The 20765-nt window shown below is 38.6% G+C and overlaps 3 protein-coding genes across 3 annotated transcripts in view; all 3 read left to right on the plus strand.

Annotated features, from left to right (window-relative positions):
• The window catches only part of LOC137399676 (talin-2-like), a 72580-nt gene extending 64623 nt beyond the window's left edge, over positions 1-7957 (plus strand). Inside the window, exon 48 of the mRNA XM_068085863.1 lies at positions 7063-7957. Coding sequence (XP_067941964.1) covers positions 7063-7191 — 129 coding nt within the window. The 3' untranslated portion in view covers positions 7192-7957. The remainder of the gene's footprint in view (positions 1-7062) is intronic.
• Positions 12-6671, plus strand: LOC137399626 (streptococcal hemagglutinin-like). Its single transcript, XM_068085808.1, has 4 exons — positions 12-21; positions 3516-5532; positions 5580-6099; positions 6594-6671. Exons 1-4 carry the CDS (start codon positions 12-14, stop codon positions 6669-6671), a joined length of 2625 nt encoding a protein of 874 aa, XP_067941909.1.
• A 5603-nt stretch (positions 7958-13560) lies between the features above and the next one.
• On the plus strand, positions 13561-17289 carry LOC137400822 (uncharacterized). The gene has a single exon (XM_068087161.1). The coding sequence runs from the start codon at positions 13561-13563 to the stop codon at positions 17287-17289; it is 3729 nt and encodes a 1242-aa protein (XP_067943262.1).
• Positions 17290-20765: the final 3476 nt, after the last annotated feature.

Below are 20765 nucleotides of genomic sequence, written 5' to 3' on the forward strand. Positions count from 1 at the left end.
CTGTTACCGTCATGTGTCAAGGTGAAGGACATCTTTTGGTGTTTGCATTATTACTGTCTACTAGAACATAAATTTTCCTGCCTGCTTGTTAGAAAGGGAATAGGGACAATGTTAAAGGCTTTTATAGTTTTGTTGAAGCTGCAGCTTCCATTGAGTTCACATTAAAAGATAGCTGTATGAACTAAATCAGAAACAGGAGTTTTGTGTGCAGTAAGTTGTGCGCACTCAGACTGTGTCATATATAAACAGGATTAGGCTGATAAGGTGGTTGAGTTTAATCCCCATGGTTTGCCATGCTTTAAATTGGCGCATGTATTCTGTGTTTGACATGGCCGTACAGACAAATGCTGTAGTAGCTTATTTCTGCAGAAGGAAAATTATTATTCTATAGTCTTTATGTTATACTATATCATAATATATCTCACTATGGCAAATGGATCACTCAACATTTTCACAGCTAAGTAATGCAATTAGATGTTGACTCATCGCTTGTCAGCTTTGGTTTCATATACAGTGTAGCTTTGGTTATCCTAGTTAATATATGCTTTAATTCATGCCTGAACGCTTACATGGTGCGAGAACACTTACATGATGCGAGAACAATTACATAGTGTGAGAACACTTACATGATGTGAGAACACTTACATGGTGCGAGAACACTTACATGATGCGGGAACACTTACATAGTGTGAGAACACTTACATGGTGTGAGAACACTTACATGGTGTGAGAACACTTACATGGTCTGAGAACACTTACATGGTGTGAGAACACTTACATGGTGTGAGAACACTTGCATTGTGTGAGAATACTTGCATTGTGTGAGAACACTTACATGGTGTGAGAACACTTACATGGTGTGAGAACACTTACATGGTCTAAGAACACTTACATGGTGTGAGAACACTTACATGGTGTGAGAACACTTACATGGTGTGAGAACACTTACATGGTGTGAGAACACTTGCATTGTGTGAGAACACTTGCATTGTGTGAGAACACTTACATGGTGTGAGAACACTTACATGGTGTGAGAACACTTACATGGTGTGAGAACACTTACATGGTGTGAGAACACTTGCATTGTGTGAGAACACTTGCATTGTGTGAGAACACTTACATGGTGTGAGAACACTTACATGGTGTGAGAACACTTACATGGTGTGAGAACACTTACATGGTGTGAGAACACTTACATGGTGTGAGAACACTTACATGGTGTGAGAACACTTACATGGTGTGAGAACACTTACATGGTCTGAGAACACTTACATGGTGTGAGAACACTTACATGGTGTGAGAACACTTGCATTGTGTGAGAATACTTGCATTGTGTGAGAACACTTACATAGTGTGAGAACACTTACATGGTGTGAGAACACTTACATGGTCTAAGAACACTTACATGGTGTGAGAACACTTACATGGTGTGAGAACACTTACATGGTGTGAGAACACTTACATGGTGTGAGAACACTTGCATTGTGTGAGAACACTTGCATTGTGTGAGAACACTTACATGGTGTGAGAACACTTACATGGTGTGAGAACACTTACATGGTGTGAGAACACTTACATGGTGTGAGAACACTTACATAGTGTGAGAACACTTACATGGTGTGAGAACACTTGCATTGTGTGAGAATACTTGCATTGTGTGAGAACACTTACATGGTGTGAGAACACTTACATGGTCTAAGAACACTTACATGGTGTGAGAACACTTACATGGTGTGAGAACACTTACATGGTGTGAGAACACTTACATGGTGTGAGAACACTTGCATTGTGTGAGAACACTTGCATTGGGTGAGAACACTTACATGGTGTGAGAACACTTACATGGTGTGAGAACACTTACATGGTGTGAGAACACTTACATGGTGTGAGAACACTTACATGGTGTGAGAACACTTGCATTGGGTGAGAACACTTACATGGTGTGAGAATACTTGCATTGTGTGAGAACACTTACATAGTGTGAGAACACTTACATGGTGTGAGAAGGCTGTGAAGGTATCAATGTTTGGTTTGCAGTCAGCGTCTATGGTTCTATACTCTTTGCATCAAAATGCTGTATGAATAAACAGGTTTATTAGGAAATCTATGTCAGTCCTGTGGTATTGTTAGTGGAAATTTACTACATTTATGTGTTTAACACTGTTGAAAGTGTTTTTGAATATGGCTTGGTTATTTACGTCAAGCATAGAGTCAAAAGGGGTGATCAACAGATCACCAGCTTCTGTACACTCCCAGGTGGATGACTAGAAGTTGTTATTTAGTCGTTTTTACTCACAAAAATTGGCTTGTTTTCAAATGAACTGTATGTTTGCTAGATGTGCCACCCCAGCTTGTGCAAACACTATCAAAAGATACACGTAAGGAGCACTCGTGGTGTCTCATGGGCCACCAGTCGATTCTCTTCTATCTGGTCATTCTCAAGAATTTAGCTAGTTATTTGTTGGTATAGAGGAGTGTGTGGGTGCTTGAAAACACAGCATGGGTTGTTAAGCCTTGAAGTTACGCGTATCTACACTACTGCCCATCATAGCCGTTTTTATGTGAATTCATTTTCGACATTCAGTCATGTTTTGCTCTTTAAAAGTTTAGTCATATAAAACTACGATGTAGCTGTGAGGTCAGCATCTACTGATGCATTATATGTACAAGTTTGTACGCATTACTGTGATGCGCATGTTGTGATAGTCATGCACATTGTGCTCTCTCATTTAGTAGTGTTCTAGGGGTTTATGTCTCCCATGCATACCTCCCTAGCTGATTGATAGTGGAGATTTCAACTTTACACTCTACTAATATGTGTATATTCGTTCATGACCATTTGTTTTAGGTATTGAGTGTTGCTATTATGCTGCATTGTAATACCATGTTTGTGTATGTTAAATAATTACTGAAATATTTCTTTTCAGAATCATTAAACTATAAGATGGATGCGTTTCATGTCAGGCTTAGGCATGGTTTTATTTTAAGGGGCCACATAGCGGATTTCATACCATTAGTCTAAATCTGATCTGTCTAATGTACCATATGCTCTAATGACAATTACTCTAAAATTGATTCCAAGACAAGCATAGAAATATTAAAACTAAACACCGATAATTTGATTTAATAGACATGAGTTAAAATAGTGGATATGTAGTTAAGTTGAATTTGTATACAAAAAATATTTGAATAATAAAAAAGGAAATAGAGGATAAGATAAACATAACACAATTAGTATTATATACTGCGAGCTCAAATTTTTCTGATGTGCTGAAATGCCCTGAAAACCTGAAGTGCCCTGAAAAATCCCTCTGAAATGCACAAAAACGCTGAAAAAATAGAACCAATTTAGTGATTGTCTAAATTTAGAAAATTGTCTAAAAACAGCCAAGATTCTCCTTCACATACAAATAATAAAGAATAAAATGCTTATAATAAAATAGTGGTTGTCAGAATATAGAAATTGGGCCTGGTTATTGGACGAGTTGCATACTTGAACCAATCATCCATAACAGCACAGCACATAAAAGGAAAATCATCCATAACAGCTACACAGCACATAAAAGGAAAATCATCCATAACAGCTACACAGCACATAAAAGGAAAATCATCCATAACAGCTACACAGCACATAAAAGGAAAATCATCCATAACAGCTACACAGCACATAAAAGGAAAATCATCCATAACAGCTACACAGCACATAAAAGGAAAGTCATCCATAACAGCACAGCACATAAAAGGAAAATCATCCATAACAGCTACACAGCACATAAAAGGAAAATCATCCATAACAGCTACACAGCACATAAAAGGAAAATCATCCATAACAGCTACACAGCACATAAAAGGAAAATCATCCATAACAGCTACACAGCACATAAAAGGAAAATCATCCATAACAGCTACACAGCACATAAAAGGAAAGTCATCCATAACAGCACAGCACATAAAAGGAAAATCATCCATAACAGCTACACAGCACATAAAAGGAAAGTCATCCATAACAGCTACACAGCACATAAAAGGAAAATCATCCATAACAGCTACACAGCACATAAAAGGAAAATCATCCATAACAGCTACACAGCACATAAAAGGAAAATCATCCATAACAGCTACACAGCACATAAAAGGAAAGTCATCCATAACAGCACAGCACATAAAAGGAAAATCATCCATAACAGCTACACAGCACATAAAAGGAAAATCATCCATAACAGCTACACAGCACATAAAAGGAAAATCATCCATAACAGCTACACAGCACATAAAAGGAAAATCATCCATAACAGCTACACAGCACATAAAAGGAAAATCATCCATAACAGCTACACAGCACATAAAAGGAAAGTCATCCATAACAGCTACACAGCACATAAAAGGAAAATCATCCATAACAGCTACACAGCACATAAAAGGAAAATCATCCATAACAGCTACACAGCACATAAAAGGAAAATCATCCATAACAGCTACACAGCACATAAAAGGAAAATCATCCATAACAGCTACACAGCACATAAAAGGAAAATCATCCATAACAGCTACACAGCACATAAAAGGAAAATCATCCATAACAGCTACACAGCACATAAAAGGAAAATCATCCATAACAGCTACACAGCACATAAAAGGAAAATCATCCATAACAGCTACACAGCACATAAAAGGAAAATCATCCATAACAGCTACACAGCACATAAAAGGAAAGTCATCCATAACAGCACAGCACATAAAAGGAAAATCATCCATAACAGCTACACAGCACATAAAAGGAAAATCATCCATAACAGCTACACAGCACATAAAAGGAAAATCATCCGTAACAGCTACACAGCACATAAAAGGAAAATCATCCATAACAGCTACACAGCACATAAAAGGAAAATCATCCATAACAGCTACACAGCACATAAAAGGAAAGTCATCCATAACAGCACAGCACATAAAAGGAAAATCATCCATAACAGCTACACAGCACATAAAAGGAAAGTCATCCATAACAGCTACACAGCACATAAAAGGAAAGTCATCCATAACAGCTACACAGCACATAAAAGGAAAATCATCCATAACAGCTACACAGCACATAAAAGGAAAATCATCCATAACAGCTACACAGCACATAAAAGGAAAATCATCCATAACAGCTACACAGCACATAAAAGGAAAGTCATCCATAACAGCACAGCACATAAAAGGAAAATCATCCATAACAGCTACACAGCACATAAAAGGAAAATCATCCATAACAGCTACACAGCACATAAAAGGAAAATCATCCATAACAGCTACACAGCACATAAAAGGAAAATCATCCATAACAGCTACACAGCACATAAAAGGAAAATCATCCATAACAGCTACACAGCACATAAAAGGAAAATCATCCATAACAGCTACACAGCACATAAAAGGAAAATCATCCATAACAGCTACACAGCACATAAAAGGAAAATCATCCATAACAGCTACACAGCACATAAAAGGAAAATCATCCATAACAGCTACACAGCACATAAAAGGAAAGTCATCCATAACAGCACAGCACATAAAAGGAAAATCATCCATAACAGCTACACAGCACATAAAAGGAAAGTCATCCATAACAGCTACACAGCACATAAAAGGAAAGTCATCCATAACAGCTACACAGCACATAAAAGGAAAATCATCCATAACAGCTACACAGCACATAAAAGGAAAGTCATCCATAACAGCACAGCACATAAAAGGAAAATCATCCATAACAGCTACACAGCACATAAAAGGAAAATCATCCATAACAGCTACACAGCACATAAAAGGAAAATCATCCATAACAGCTACACAGCACATAAAAGGAAAATCATCCATAACAGCTACACAGCACATAAAAGGAAAATCATCCATAACAGCTACACAGCACATAAAAGGAAAGTCATCCATAACAGCACAGCACATAAAAGGAAAATCATCCATAACAGCTACACAGCACATAAAAGGAAAGTCATCCATAACAGCTACACAGCACATAAAAGGAAAGTCATCCATAACAGCTACACAGCACATAAAAGGAAAATCATCCATAACAGCTACACAGCACATAAAAGGAAAGTCATCCATAACAGCACAGCACATAAAAGGAAAATCATCCATAACAGCTACACAGCACATAAAAGGAAAGTCATCCATAACAGCTACACAGCACATAAAAGGAAAGTCATCCATAACAGCTACACAGCACATAAAAGGAAAATCATCCATAACAGCTACACAGCACATAAAAGGAAAGTCAATATAAAATTTCCTTTTTTGTTGCTCGATAGTTAAAAAGTAAAAACCCCTGATATCTCTTTCTAAGCAGGCAAAATAAAAATGGCCCAATGTTTATTGAAATTAGTACATTACCTCGGTAAAACTTAAGTGGTTGATGTTTTGCTTTATTGTTTATTAGTGTGTATCCTATTTTGTATCTATAAATGTACATCGCTATTTTTTGTAAATGTGTATAGCGATGTACCAATATATTTTATTGCTCATTAGATAATATCAGACATTTTCATACAGTAGTGTCCCTTAAATGAGCATATGTTTGATTCTATATGCAGACAGCTGAATGCTACCTAAACTTTCATCTTATCACCCCAAGTAATAGATTTACAGTTTTGTCTATGAACTTGGGCTAGGCTAATACACGAAGGATTTTATTTTATCAATATTGTTAATATTCTAAAATGAAAACTTCATTACTAGACGGAATTATTACTTGTTTAATGGAAATAATCATTGGTCTATTATTTTTTACTGCTTTGCTCGGGCTACTCAAACCAAAATGTTTTAATAAATAAACTGTTTATTTGATATTGAATGCTGCTTTCCAATAGCCAAGTTGATATTTCAGTGGTTCTCGTCTCTTGTCAGCGCCGACTCCGATTTACTAACTACATGTTGTCCTGGCAGAATTGCTTCAAGTCACACTTACATGCTGCCAGATATGATGCCCTGTTGTTGAGTTCTGTTGTAACTCAACAGAACTGGATCTCCGCAGGTTATTACCTGTTTACGTTTCATTTATAGCTGATAGACGTGCAGGCAGAGGTGTTAGAGCGGGAAAAGGAGCTTCAACGGGCTAGAGAGAAGTTAGCTGCCCTTCGCAAAGAGAAGTACAAACACTTAGAGTTAGACGCGAGCGACAGGATGTTCTGAGTTTTTTATATTTCTGTTGCTTATCATAGATGGTCAGTGTAGAAATCTCGACCTTGACCTCGATTTGTTACTAGGAGACACAGGCTTTTTACAGTCGAAAAGTAAGGTGATTTGCAGTGATTTGATGAATTAAATATTTTGTCACTTTGATCATGCTATTGATGAAATATGTACACTATAGCACACTCATATTTTATAAGATTATGTGTGTCACTGCAATACTGAACTTAGCCATTATTGCATCGCTTTGTAATTTACACCCCGCTTACCTCTGCCTTTACACTATACACTTGCTTTGCATGTACCTTTACAGTACTGATTCTAAATTTTCAAAATTTTCTAAAGTGGTATTATAATACCACTTTAGATACAGTTTAAAAATTGTTCTTTGTATCTTTCTTCTACACGAATTTGTATACTTTAGCACAATCATGTTACTGCCATTTAGCTTTGAATTTAATGTTATTATTTTATTACCGCATGTATTTTGGTGGATAAACACTTAGTAAGGACGATGGTGGTGTATAAAATGACGATGGTGTATAAAAGACTATATTACGACTCACAGAGTGAGCACTGCCATCTCTTTAAACTTACTTCTGCTTGCTTTGTTTTTGGTTGCATAGATTGTAGCGATGCCATGACTTGTTAGCTGAGATCCTAGGAAGAGTGCGAGGGCTGTGTGCTTAATGATTATTTATCTAAGTTCCTACATGTGCTTATTCTATTCAATTAATTCAATAAATAATCACTATTGCCTTTTTAACGCTTCTCTGACAATGTATGGGCTAGTGCAGAGGTCACGGGGTCAACGCTTAAAGAGTTGACACAAGGTTGTAGGTAAGCAAATTGTGCCATCTCAAGTCACCTGTTCCTAAAATCTAACAACTGCAGTGGTCACATACACCAATGGTCACTTCCTCTTTAGTGGTCACATCTGTAAAGGTTTTGTGCCACCCTTACTTTCCTCCACTAGTTCAAGACTCGGTGCATGAGTTTATACATCTATTTCTGCTTAGTTCATAATAGTAGAACAGAGTAGAGCCCAGAACAGCTCTGCTCTCTAGCGCAAATGTTCAGGCTTATATAGCGGGTAGGCCTCCTCTCGTTCCATTTGGCTGGGCTTGACCCGGCTCGACTTTGGCTTAGCTCTACTCATCTTGGCTTGGCTCTACTCAGCTCGGCTTAACTCTCACCTAGTGCTGCGCGATATTACACCACATGCCAAAACGATATATTGGCTTGTGAGCTATCGATATCGTTCAGTCTCGAAACCTTGAAGTTATGCTCTCTCGATATAGATTATCGTGCCGTTTCACAAAAAAACAAATACAAGGTCAATAATCGTGGCCAAATACAAAAATTAGGAGTTGTCTTTACTCTCTAGCTTTAAGACACTCGTTCTTTCTAACCGGTCCGTTTCTAGAGGATTCTCAAAGATAAAGGAAATTCGCGGGCTCCTAAATAAGTTTTCAGGAACTAGTCTTGTGCCGATATTGAGTCACGAAAGCCGGCGATAATCGATGTTTTTTCTGCCAATTACCATAAACAGATACTTATCGTCTTGACATGATATCGAAAACGTCGATATACCCGATTACAGAATCGACGTAAAAACCGCCCCAAAATTATATCGTCCCACTTAAAATCGACACCTATCGTGCAATATCGTTTTATCGTGCAGCACTACTCTCACCTCGTTATTCTGCCTGACTGAGCACAGCCCGGCTCGGTTTAGCTCAGCCCTGGGCTCAGCTCTCAGTGGATCACTTTCCACAACACATCCATGACAGGGATCACATTCATTTCAGTGATCACACTCTCTAGTGGTAACATCTATTCCAACCCAACGGTCACATTTGTTCAGTGGTCCCATCCACTCGAATAGTCACACTCATTCCAATGGTTACACACACATCTGCAATGCCATCCACTTCAGAGAGATTATCTATTCTAGTGGTCAGATTCATTCTAGCGGTAGCTGCTAAGGTCACTATCCCTGTACCGTCAATAGTTCGGAGTAGACTTGGGTGCAGAAGTAACCAATTTGCATTTTGAAAAATATTAGCAATTTAGTTACTAGTAGAAAGTATAAGAAGCCATAAACCTTTTAGTAAGCTAGTTACGATGTATGTAATAACAATACAAACCGCTTTCTACTGATTATTACCAATTATTGTTTTTATTATTGTAATAAAGTTTTTACGTATATCTTAGGTATTCACATCCAGTTTCTAGTATAATTTTATAGCGCAATCGTTTCAATATTGTCTGAAACTATATTTCTTGTTTTTTTAAGTTGTGGAATAAGTAAACAAATTGTCACTTTTCTTTTACACATTTGCGTCAATGTATGTTTGTTTGTTTCAACATTTGAAGCAAGTATCTGAGGAGGTTAATTTGGTATGTCAGAGTTTGGCTGCATGAAAGTGATTGCTGGTATAATATTATGTATTCGGTGATTTCCAGTTTTGGCTGCTTTACATGTATTTTATGCACTATTTATAGCCTGTGGTACTAGGTATTAGGATATACAAATTGCTAATGTAATAGAGCTCCCTAATCAACTGTTATCAACATATATATTAGTAACCCAATGGTTTATGCTGAAGCAGATAATACTTACTCTGCTGCTGAACATATAATAGCTGAAATACCTGTCATTGCTTGGGTACGTTTTGCTTTGAACTTATTCTCTTTTTCCTTTAATCTATTTCAAATGATATATCTATGCCGTATGTGCTTGATTTAACCACATCTCTTGTATTATGCGATAAGTCTGTACCCTGGTAACTGTTTAAATGTGATCAGAGGTATGAAGAACTGGCTACAGAGAAAAAAACAAACATCTTTTTAACTTGTCTTATTACATTTAAGACGTTTCACATATTAGAAAGATTTAAAGAAAACAAGTGCTTACTGTAGTGACTCACAATCGCTCATTTTCTTGCGCAAAACTCATGGCTGCTTTTTCAATTAAACCTTGCAATTAGTGTAAAAATCTCAGCCATGGGCAACTGAGCTTTGGTACCTGTTGAACTCATTAAATGGTTAAAAAATTATTGTGCTTGGAATAAAGTGTCTACGATCACGAAGTCTCTCTGTCTCGCAGTGGTAGCCTGTCGGAAGTTGGCTGGGCTCCTCATCATTGGTCCTTGCTGCCTGTGACTTGATGTTTCTGGCCAATTGTAACTTTAGAGTGATCTACCCGGCAGGGAAGATTTTGACCTGTTGCCAGTTTGCACCTAAACTCGAATCCACGAGCACTTATCACTAAGATAAAATGTTTTATTTCAACACTACATATAGCAGCTTTTCTACAGAATAAACAGATTGGGATTTATAGAGGCACAGGTCAGTAATTTGTCTTAAATTTTTGTTTTAATTAATTTACTTGAATTGAATTATGTTGAAATTATGATGCATGGTTATGTATGAAGTATGATTATGCAATTTTACCACAATTGATGCACAATGTTTTCAACTCTATGTAACTGCGTATCAGCTTCTATTATGGGCACCAAGACTTATTGTTTATATGTAATTTAACAGGTTTCACGACTTGATGAATTAAATAAAGGAATAAACAGGCTAATTCATCTAATTGTCGAACCCCTCCACAATCTCATAACAGAGTTTTAGAGTTTCTATAAAACTCTACAGTGAAACCTTCCCTCTTGAGTGGAGAAACAGAAGCGACACACGTCACGACAAAGGTCAAACGGAACAGAGTTGAGCTAGAACAGAGCCAGAACTAAAACCAGAACAGGTCTAAACCGAATTTGATGTCGAAACAAACTGAAGACCGACATATCGTAAGCTACACAGTTACAGATCTACATTCTGTAAGTTACACAGAACAGTCAGAAGCAGCATCCAAAAGTTATCGAAAGTAACAGCTGATCACATACCTTTATCACAAATGGTATGCACTTTAAATTGACAATTTGCCAGCATCAACTATAGATTCAGAATCGCTGCGTACTGTATCTTGTTTTGACAGCTCAGTCAAAAATAGTAACCTTGTGCAGTATTCTTATATAGTATCTTGTTTAGTATAAATTTGTGTGGGATATTTGCTTCCGTGACAATTAATTATCTACTGTACTGGCATTTATTCTACTGCCTAACGCAAGCGCTTGTTTACTTAGCATAGGTTTTGTTTATTTTGATTTGTAGCATTACATTGTAATCCCAACTGGGTGGATTATTCTGGGTTAAAATTTGGTCGGATATATTGGGTGTGTGGGTGGCATCATGTCTGAGGTTGGGGATGACTCAGCCGCGGATGAGGGGATACCACTGCGTGACGGAGAGACACATGATATAAGCGAAAATAATCCTGAAAATTCTGATAGCAAACTTGACGAGGCTAAGGGTACCGAAAGCTCAGTTGTTATTACTCAAACCCGACCACACAGAGATAAAAAATTATCCGAAAACGGTAAACAGAGTAAAATCTCGGAACTCAACTTGAAAATCGGTAAATCTGTAAACTCAGTTCTGCGATTTTTAGCATCCAACCAAAAGGCATTATCTGAGGGTATCACTCTAGAGCATTTATATAATGTATGTGATGAATTAGATAGTAACATAGGTAATGTATGTGAAATGTACAACACATTAGTTGCACTTTGCAATAATGACGAGGATCAGGTAACTGAACGTACAAAGTTGATGTATGCAACAGTTATTTCTAAAGCAGACGGATGCAAAGCACTCATTTACAACAAGATCGAGGAACAAGAAGCAGAGCAAGAAGAAATTTTGAAACAGCAAGCCGAAGAAAGGAGCAGACAACTTGATGAGGAAGAGAAACTGTTCCAGGAGCTGTTGAAAGATGTCGATGCTGCACTTCCGTCAAACATCAAGATTACAACTCAGAAGCAAAAACAGGTAACATCACTCATGACCAAGGATGTCCAAAGCATGTCAACAACAGAGCAATCAGGAGAGAGTAACTCTACACAAATCTCCATACTTGCTAGATCCAACACTTCTACCGAGAAACCATCGAGAGAAGATTCAGATTTACTCAACAGCAACCCCACTAGAAACATAAGGCTACTCAACAGCTTACCAGAGAGTAAGATAACCCCACCATCATCACCAGCCCTCTCAGAGACCTCCGACTCTACTGTTCTAACTACACTAATCAAAGGGTTTACAGATGCGTTGAAGGATACCAACAGAAAATCAGTGGAGCCAGACGTCTTCTATGGAAATGTTCTGCAGTACTCAGATTGGGAAGTAGATCTAGAGGAGTACTTGACAGCTGAGAAGATAACCGGGCACCACAGACTACGTCACCTCAAGAAGTACTTAAGCGGTGAGGCTCGAAAATGTGTGGAAAGCCACCTATGTAGCAACACAACTGTTTCTTATGACGACGCCATAAGTCTACTCAAAGATCGCTATGGCAATGAATTCACCATTACTAGAAGTTTTCTTAAAAAGCTCTCTGATTGGCCAAGCATTAGGTCAAAGGACTACAAGGGTTTGAGAGAGTATAGTGATTTTCTCGGATACTTGCGGAGTGCGAAAAAGTCTATGGGACAGCTATCAATCTTGGACAGCCCCCTGGAAAATGAAAAAATGGCAGCCAAGCTACCGGAGTGGCTAAAGTTACGATGGCCGAGGGTAGTTGCACAGAAGAATAGAATGGCTAAACGATACCCAAACTTTGAGGAGTTTGAAGAGTTTGTTAAAGATGAAGCAGAGATTGCCAACATGGAGATAACACAGAGTATGACATCAGAAAGAAAGGAAAGAAAAGACGAAAAGAAGGACAGAAAAGAGAGATCGGACAAGAGGAGTGTTGGGAGCTTCCTAGCTGAAAGCGACACAAAGAAGCCAGACGGCAGTAAATTTTGTCTCTACTGCTCAATGAGCAACCACGTCACATCTGAATGCTTCAAACTGCAGAAGATGCCGAAAGAGGAACGTGACAAGGTGATTAAGGAGAAAGGATGGTGTTACCGATGTTTGAACGTTGGACATAGAGCTAAAGGCTGCAAAAACAAAAAGCAGTGTTATGTTTGTAAGAAGGGACACGCCACTGTCAACCATGACCCCAACTGGATACCCCTAAAAATGGACAATTCTAAGGGTAAGTCGGAAGCTACGGACAACTCAAAGGAACCGATAACAAACCAGGCTTCACAGCAGAAGGCACAGGAGAAATCTCAAGCTTCATCAACTGACCAGCAGAGGAAGGAACTCAGCTGCAGAGCAATCGGAACAAGGGGCAACTTAAGTAGCATGCTAGTGCCTGTATACTTGTCAGCTGAGACAGGAAGAGAAATACTGGTCTATGCTATGCTCGACAGTATGTCGGATGCTTGCTACATCTCTTCAAATATAGTACAGATGCTACAGGCAAAGCCAGACGACATAGAAAGAGATGTCACAATTCATACCATAAATGGATCAGAGTGTGTGGACATAGAGAGGTATGACCATCTAATGCTCAGAGGTTATACTACAAACACTAATGCGCAGATAAGTGCATACAGAAGAGACCATGTCTCTTGCAAACGCGACCAGATACCAGACACCAGCAGAGCCAAAAGGTACCAGCATCTCCAGAAAATTGCCGCCGAAATTCCTCCAAAACTTGATATACCAGTAGGACTACTGATCGGGGCAGATCATCCAGAAATTCTACAGCCGCTTGAGACGAGACCCGCTCCCTCAGGCTCTACAGGTCTTCCTTTCGGAGTCAGAACCCTTTTTGGTTGGACTATGGGTGGAGGACCTAGCAGCAATCAGAAACCAGGTAAGTATGTCTTCCGAACAGAAATGACAACAGCACTTATAAATCTGCTGGAACAAGACTTCAAGGACACCAGCAATGACCAACAATACATCTCACAAGACGACCTAAAGTTTTTGGAAATTATGCGAACAGAAATTACTCGCAATCAAAACGGAAACTATGTGATACCATTACCATTCAAGAATAAAGCAGATCTGCCATATAACAGATTGCAAGCAGAGAGCCGACTTCGAGGTCTGGTTAAGAAGTTTAAGGCTGAACCCAGCTACCATGCAGAATACAGGAAGTTCATGAATAAGCTTATTGAGCAAGGCCATGTTGAAAAAGCTCCTCTTTCATCGGAACCTGGCAAGGTGTGGTACATACCACACTTCAGTGTTCGACACAAGCAGAAGAAAAAGCTCCGAGTGGTGATGGATGCTAGCGCACGTTTTAATGGTGTTTCACTCAACGATAGACTGCTCAGTGGCCCGGATCATATGAATTCGCTGATCGGAATCTTGATGAGGTTTCGACGAGAACCGATAGCTATAACCTGCGACATAGAACAGATGTTCTATAATTTCAAAGTCAAAGCCGATCACAGGGACTACGTACGGTTCTTATGGATTGATGAAACACTGACGCAGATTGAGGAATTTCGTCTGAACGTGCACCTATTTGGCGCTACAAGTTCACCAGCGGTAGCAACATTTGGATTACGAAAGCTTGCAGACGACCATAGAACCATACACCCTGCAGCAGCTAGCTTTCTGAGAGAGGAATTTTACGTAGATGATGGTGTGACTAGTGTCCAAACATTGGAGGATGCCAAAGATCTCATCCAAGGAGCAAGGGCCATATGTACTAAAGGAAACATAAGGCTGCACAAGTTCATATCGAACAACAAAGAGGTCCTCACCTCTGTTCCCGAATCTGAAAGAGTAGAGTCCGCACAAAATCTCAACCTCTTTAAAGACCAATTACCGCAGGAACGAACGCTTGGCATGGAATGGAACGTCGACACAGATACACTTCGCTTCAATTCGCCAAAGATAGAAACACAGATGACCAAGAGAGGAGTGTTGTCAACCATCGCTCAAATCTATGACCCTTTAGGACTCATATCCCCAATAGTATTCAGAGGCAAGAGGATTCTACAGAAAGTCACCGCTGAAAACACATCATGGGATCAACTTCTCACACCAGAGGTTAGTAAAGAATGGATAGGTTGGCTGAAAGACCTGACCCACCTGGACTCTATCGCATTTCAGCGATGCTACAAGACAGGAGACGTTGCCGCGGCAGAACTGCACCATTTCAGTGATGCAAGCGAAGCTGGATACGGAGCCTGCTCATACGTCAGGCTGAAGCACACAGACTCAACTGTAACTTGTAACCTCGTATTTTCAAAAGCCAGAGTGGCCCCACTGAAGCAGCCAACAACTATACCTCGTCTAGAACTTCAAGGAGCTGTAACAGCCTCAAAGATTGCCAGTGTGGTGCGCAAAGAGCTCAAGATGGAAATAAGCAAGGAAGTATTTTGGACAGACTCTCTTATAACTCTGGGATATATTAGAAATGAAAACAAGCGCTTCCATACATATGTGACAAACCGAGTTACTCAGATCAGAAACATAACAGAGGTGGAACAGTGGCAACATGTACGCTCAAAAGACAATCCCGCAGACTGGGCATCAAGAGGATGCTCCACAAAAGATTTTGTTGAGGAGTCCACATGGACTAAGGGACCAGACTTTCTACATGAACCGTGTATTCAGCGATACATTAAAGAGAACAGCGTCAATGTAACAGTGGATGACCACGATAAGGAGGTGCGAATGATGAAAACCTTCTCGGCTCAGACCACCATCAATCTGGCCAGCAGATATGATCGCTACAGCAATATGGAACAACTTGTGAAAAGCATAGCAATTTTAAAGGGCTGCGTAAGACAGAAAGCATGGAGACAACCAGAAATATCTGTCACAGACTTAGAAAATGCAGAGAAATTCATAGTAAGTCAAGTACAGAAGTTGGCCTATCCGAAGGGGGAGAAAGAAGCAGGGATCTCGTCACTCTCTCCATTCACAGAAGAAGGAATACTGCGCGTAGGTGGGAGAGCAACCAATGCCTCCAACTGGAGCCATGACTATAAACATCCAGTAATAATTCCAAAACATACTCACATTGCAAGACTGATTATAGCCAGGGAACACGACAAGATTCAGCACCTAGGATACCGCTCAACGCTGTGCGCTATCAGAGAAGCAGGGTACTGGTTGGTAAATGGACCAGGAGCAGTAAAGAAACACCTACGTGATTGCATACTGTGCAAGAGACTGAGAAAGACACCTATGAAACAACAAATGGGCAACCTACCAAAGGAGCGACTCGAACTTACGGCACCATTCACCCATGTAGGAATGGATGTTTTCGGCCCATTCCATGTGAAGGATTACCGTACGGAGAGGAAACGCTGGGGACTAGTGGTCACCTGCCTCTATTCTCGGGCTGTTCATATTGAAATGCTCGACCAGATGACAACGGATTGTCTGATACTCGCACTTCGTAATTTCATGGCTATACGCGGACCGGTTCGAACAATCATATGTGACAACGGTACAAATTTTGTTGGGATGAAGAACGAAATGGAAAGGCAGCTCAATCTAGCTGACAAAAAGGTTGACGACTATCTTCAACGTAGCAGGATTACCATGAAGTTTAATCCTCCTAAAGCAAGCCACCATGGAGGAGTCACAGAACGCATGATTAGGTCGATCCGCGCAGTCATGAATGGCTTGAATGTGAAGTACAGAATGGACTCTACTACTCTAAGAACTGTTTTTAGTGAGGTCGCCAACGTTGTGAACAACAGACCGCTGACTGGAACAGTCATCGAAGACCCAGATGAGGGAATAATGACCCCGAATATTCTACTGACTGGCAAAGAGCAGCTCTCAGCACCACCCCCAGGAGACTTTCCTGAAGAGGATGTGTACTCCAGAAAACGGTGGATCGTTACTCAGGCAGTGACAGAAGCCTTTTGGAAAGCCTGGAAAACGGAATATCTTAGTCTCATAACCCAACGACAAAGATGGACTGCGAAAGTCAAAAATATCAAAGCGGGAGATGTTGTTCTACTTTGGGATGACAGTGTGGACCGAAACGACTGGAAGATAGGGAGAGTCACTAATGTCAAACCTGGATCTGATGGACTGGTGCGCAGAGCAGAGGTTACTCTTGGGAACCACATGCTAGACAAGAAAGGGAAACCTATCAAGCCGGCTACAAGGCTGATCAGATCAGTAAACAAGCTGGTCTTGCTGGTAGAAGCCTAGGTCTCAGAGAAGCCAAATATGTTTGCTGCATCAATATGGACGCATAGTAGTAGTAGTAATGGTAGTAGATGTAATACAATTAGACTTAGCAGTTTAATTAACCAAGTGCTCATGACTCCTATCACATGAGCTAGCAGTAAAGCAAAATATTCTAACAAGTATTTTAACACAATTATTACATCATTTGTTCTGAATAATGGAATTTGATAACCTCATGTAGTTTAAAATACAAACCCAAAGAAAATGCCTGTAAAAAAAAAAAAAAATAATAAAAAAAAAAATAAATAAATAAATAAAAATAAATTAGTAAATTTCAAGAAATTTAGGTGGGAGTGTAGTGACTCACAATCGCTCATTTTCTTGCGCAAAACTCATGGCTGCTTTTTCAATTAAACCTTGCAATTAGTGTAAAAATCTCAGCCATGGGCAACTGAGCTTTGGTACCTGTTGAACTCATTAAATGGTTAAAAAATTATTGTGCTTGGAATAAAGTGTCTACGATCACGAAGTCTCTCTGTCTCGCAGTGGTAGCCTGTCGGAAGTTGGCTGGGCTCCTCATCATTGGTCCTTGCTGCCTGTGACTTGATGTTTCTGGCCAATTGTAACTTTAGAGTGATCTACCCGGCAGGGAAGATTTTGACCTGTTGCCAGTTTGCACCTAAACTCGAATCCACGAGCACTTATCACTAAGATAAAATGTTTTATTTCAACACTACATATAGCAGCTTTTCTACAGAATAAACAGATTGGGATTTATAGAGGCACAGGTCAGTAATTTGTCTTAAATTTTTGTTTTAATTAATTTACTTGAATTGAATTATGTTGAAATTATGATGCATGGTTATGTATGAAGTATGATTATGCAATTTTACCACAATTGATGCACAATGTTTTCAACTCTATGTAACTGCGTATCAGCTTCTATTATGGGCACCAAGACTTATTGTTTATATGTAATTTAACAGGTTTCACGACTTGATGAATTAAATAAAGGAATAAACAGGCTAATTCATCTAATTGTCGAACCCCTCCACAATCTCATAACAGAGTTTTAGAGTTTCTATAAAACTCTACACTTACCAATGGTAATAGCAAACAACTAACAATAGATTACAGCAGTAAACTTACAATAACAAATATTAAATGCAGTTACAGATGTGGATCGCCAAACAATTCTTTAGGTCCAACCTATATTATAGGTGAAGAAATCATTGCACGTTTTTCATTTTCTCAGCCTTTATTTAAGAATGTAAGGACAAAATGTACGTAGAGTAGTCAAGGCTTCAAAATGACCATGTTAGATATAGCTTCAGTCCTGTGTGAAAGTTTTAACAGCTCTATTAGGCTTTTACTGCAATAATATTTAACACATTGAGTCCTGTTACTTTTATTAAATAACTGGAGTTTTGGCAGTACAATGTGTCATGAGATACGCTGATAAAGCACGGAGCGTAAATATGTGATCAACTATTCTGAAATCTTGGAAGGCGGTTGATTGGTGATTGGTCAAGTTTTATGAGTTCGAATCGTGCTTGATATAATATTTTTTCCAACTTTGAACTGTGTCTTTGAACAGACAGACGCAGACCTATTCTGTCATAGTGGTAAAGATGTTTGAAATCAAATATCTAAAATAATATTAATTTCGATTAATCGAGAACTTTGGAAGTTTTCATTTTTTATCTGGCTTCTATATATTCATAAGTAATTCTGTAAAAGTAAATTCAATTTTTGGCTATTTAGCATAAAAATTTTGTATTCAATTATTCAAAATAGTTTATGTATGGTAGAAATACTTTTCTATACAAGCTTCCGATCTTGGAAATCTTACACATATGTACGGTAAGTCTTCTGTTCGGAGATCTTATGTTTGCGACTGACTATTATTTCATTGGGTGTAAAATTGGGATAGAGTCAATCAGGTTTCAATGTACAGTTGAATTTTGGACATCGGCTTATTTCTTTGATAGTATATTTTTGGTAAAACATTTCTGACGACCCACACTCGGTCATATCAGCCCATTCGATGTCGAAGCAAATATGTAGATCATATGATTGCAGAGTCTTTGCAAATTAAACTATCATTTTTTCATGTTCTTTCATTAGAGCAAAGGCACAAGTTAGTTTACCAATAAAAGTTAGTTCATACACGTCACTGTTGATTGGATCCCATGCACAAATATTATAAGAAAATTAAAGAATTAGCTTCATGTCATTTCTGGTTGTGGTAGTTTTAGTAAACTAGTAAGATAAAAGAGAAGAGATAGAGAATGATGACTTATAATCTTTGAAGATGCATGACAATAGGGCAGCAGTCAGCAATCAAATCAGCATGTGACAGAGATTCCATCGACCATTTAAACAATTTTAAGTAGAAGGTAAAGATGATGGAAACACCTAAGACTGGAGCTTAAAACTTCCATTTCAACAAACAAATGTACTGAGAGGCTAGAATTAATATCTGCACTATATAATAAGTGCATTTGGGTACATTCTTAAACATTATGTGAAAATTATGGGAACATTATGTGAAAAATATGGGAAAAATATGAGAAAATTATGTAAAAACTACGTGAACATAGGAAAATTATGAGCATGTTATACAAAAACTATGTTATAATTATGTGATAATCATGGGAGGTTATTTGAGAAATTGAGCATATTTGTTGTAAACTGATGTGAAATTCAAAGCTTCCTTTACTGCATCCCTGACAGTGAATAGTGTAGCTCATCATTTCCTACTAGCTAGTGGGATCCATAATCGGTATGTGTAGAAAGTTTACCTAGTTCTCAAAATGCATTTGATTGTCACTTTATGTAATAAATGTTGTTAAATAAACAATGCAGCATGTTGATCTGATAATTGACAACCACCTTGACAAGAGTGAACACTAGAATTCTACCTCAAGGAGCTCTTGTCGTGTTGATGTCATAGATGATAACGGGAACTGAATGAGACAGACCCTTCAGCAGTTTACCACAACTGCTGAGTGAGCAATACATCAGTTTACACAAACTATGCTCAATTTCTCACATTACCTCACATGATTATCACATAATTATAACATATTTGAAACAAATTTCTTAGTCAGAAATATGCCCTGTAGACATCGAACAGGATGCTGCAGTACTACATGATGGAGATGGCAACTACTTGAGAAACAGATTAGAGGACAGACAACTTCCTTATTATACCACGTTGTCACCAAAGGTATGCGTATGTCAACAGTAAGGTGCTAAAAGAACTAGAATGAACCTTTGAAAAGAATTTTTATGTGATTTGTCTACTATGTCCATTTTATGATAAAAACAATTTTCCTTGTATAATCACCTTCATTCTTTTACCTCTGGTACTCTGAATGGTAGTAAGTAACGTGGAAGTAAATGATTGACATTTATGTCGTCAGCTGTAACACAATTCTGTAGTTATAATTGTAATCTCGTTTTAGGCTGATAATTTAGGAGTTAAGTCTTTT

This window comes from Watersipora subatra, chromosome 7 (genome assembly GCF_963576615.1).
Source record: "Watersipora subatra chromosome 7, tzWatSuba1.1, whole genome shotgun sequence".
In the NCBI taxonomy this organism is placed as follows: Eukaryota; Metazoa; Bryozoa; class Gymnolaemata; order Cheilostomatida; family Watersiporidae; genus Watersipora; species Watersipora subatra.

Bases quoted from the DNA above. Each gene is read 5' to 3' on its own strand.
- LOC137399626 (XM_068085808.1), top strand. The intron at 5,533-5,579 runs GTCATCCATAAC...CATCCATAACAG, and splicing joins ACACAGCACATAAAAGGAAA to CTACACAGCACATAAAAGGA. The intron at 6,100-6,593 runs GTCATCCATAAC...TTCTATATGCAG, and splicing joins ACACAGCACATAAAAGGAAA to ACAGCTGAATGCTACCTAAA.
- LOC137400822 (XM_068087161.1), top strand. From the start codon at position 13,561: ATGCTACAGGCAAAGCCAGACGACATAGAAAGAGATGTCACAATTCAT.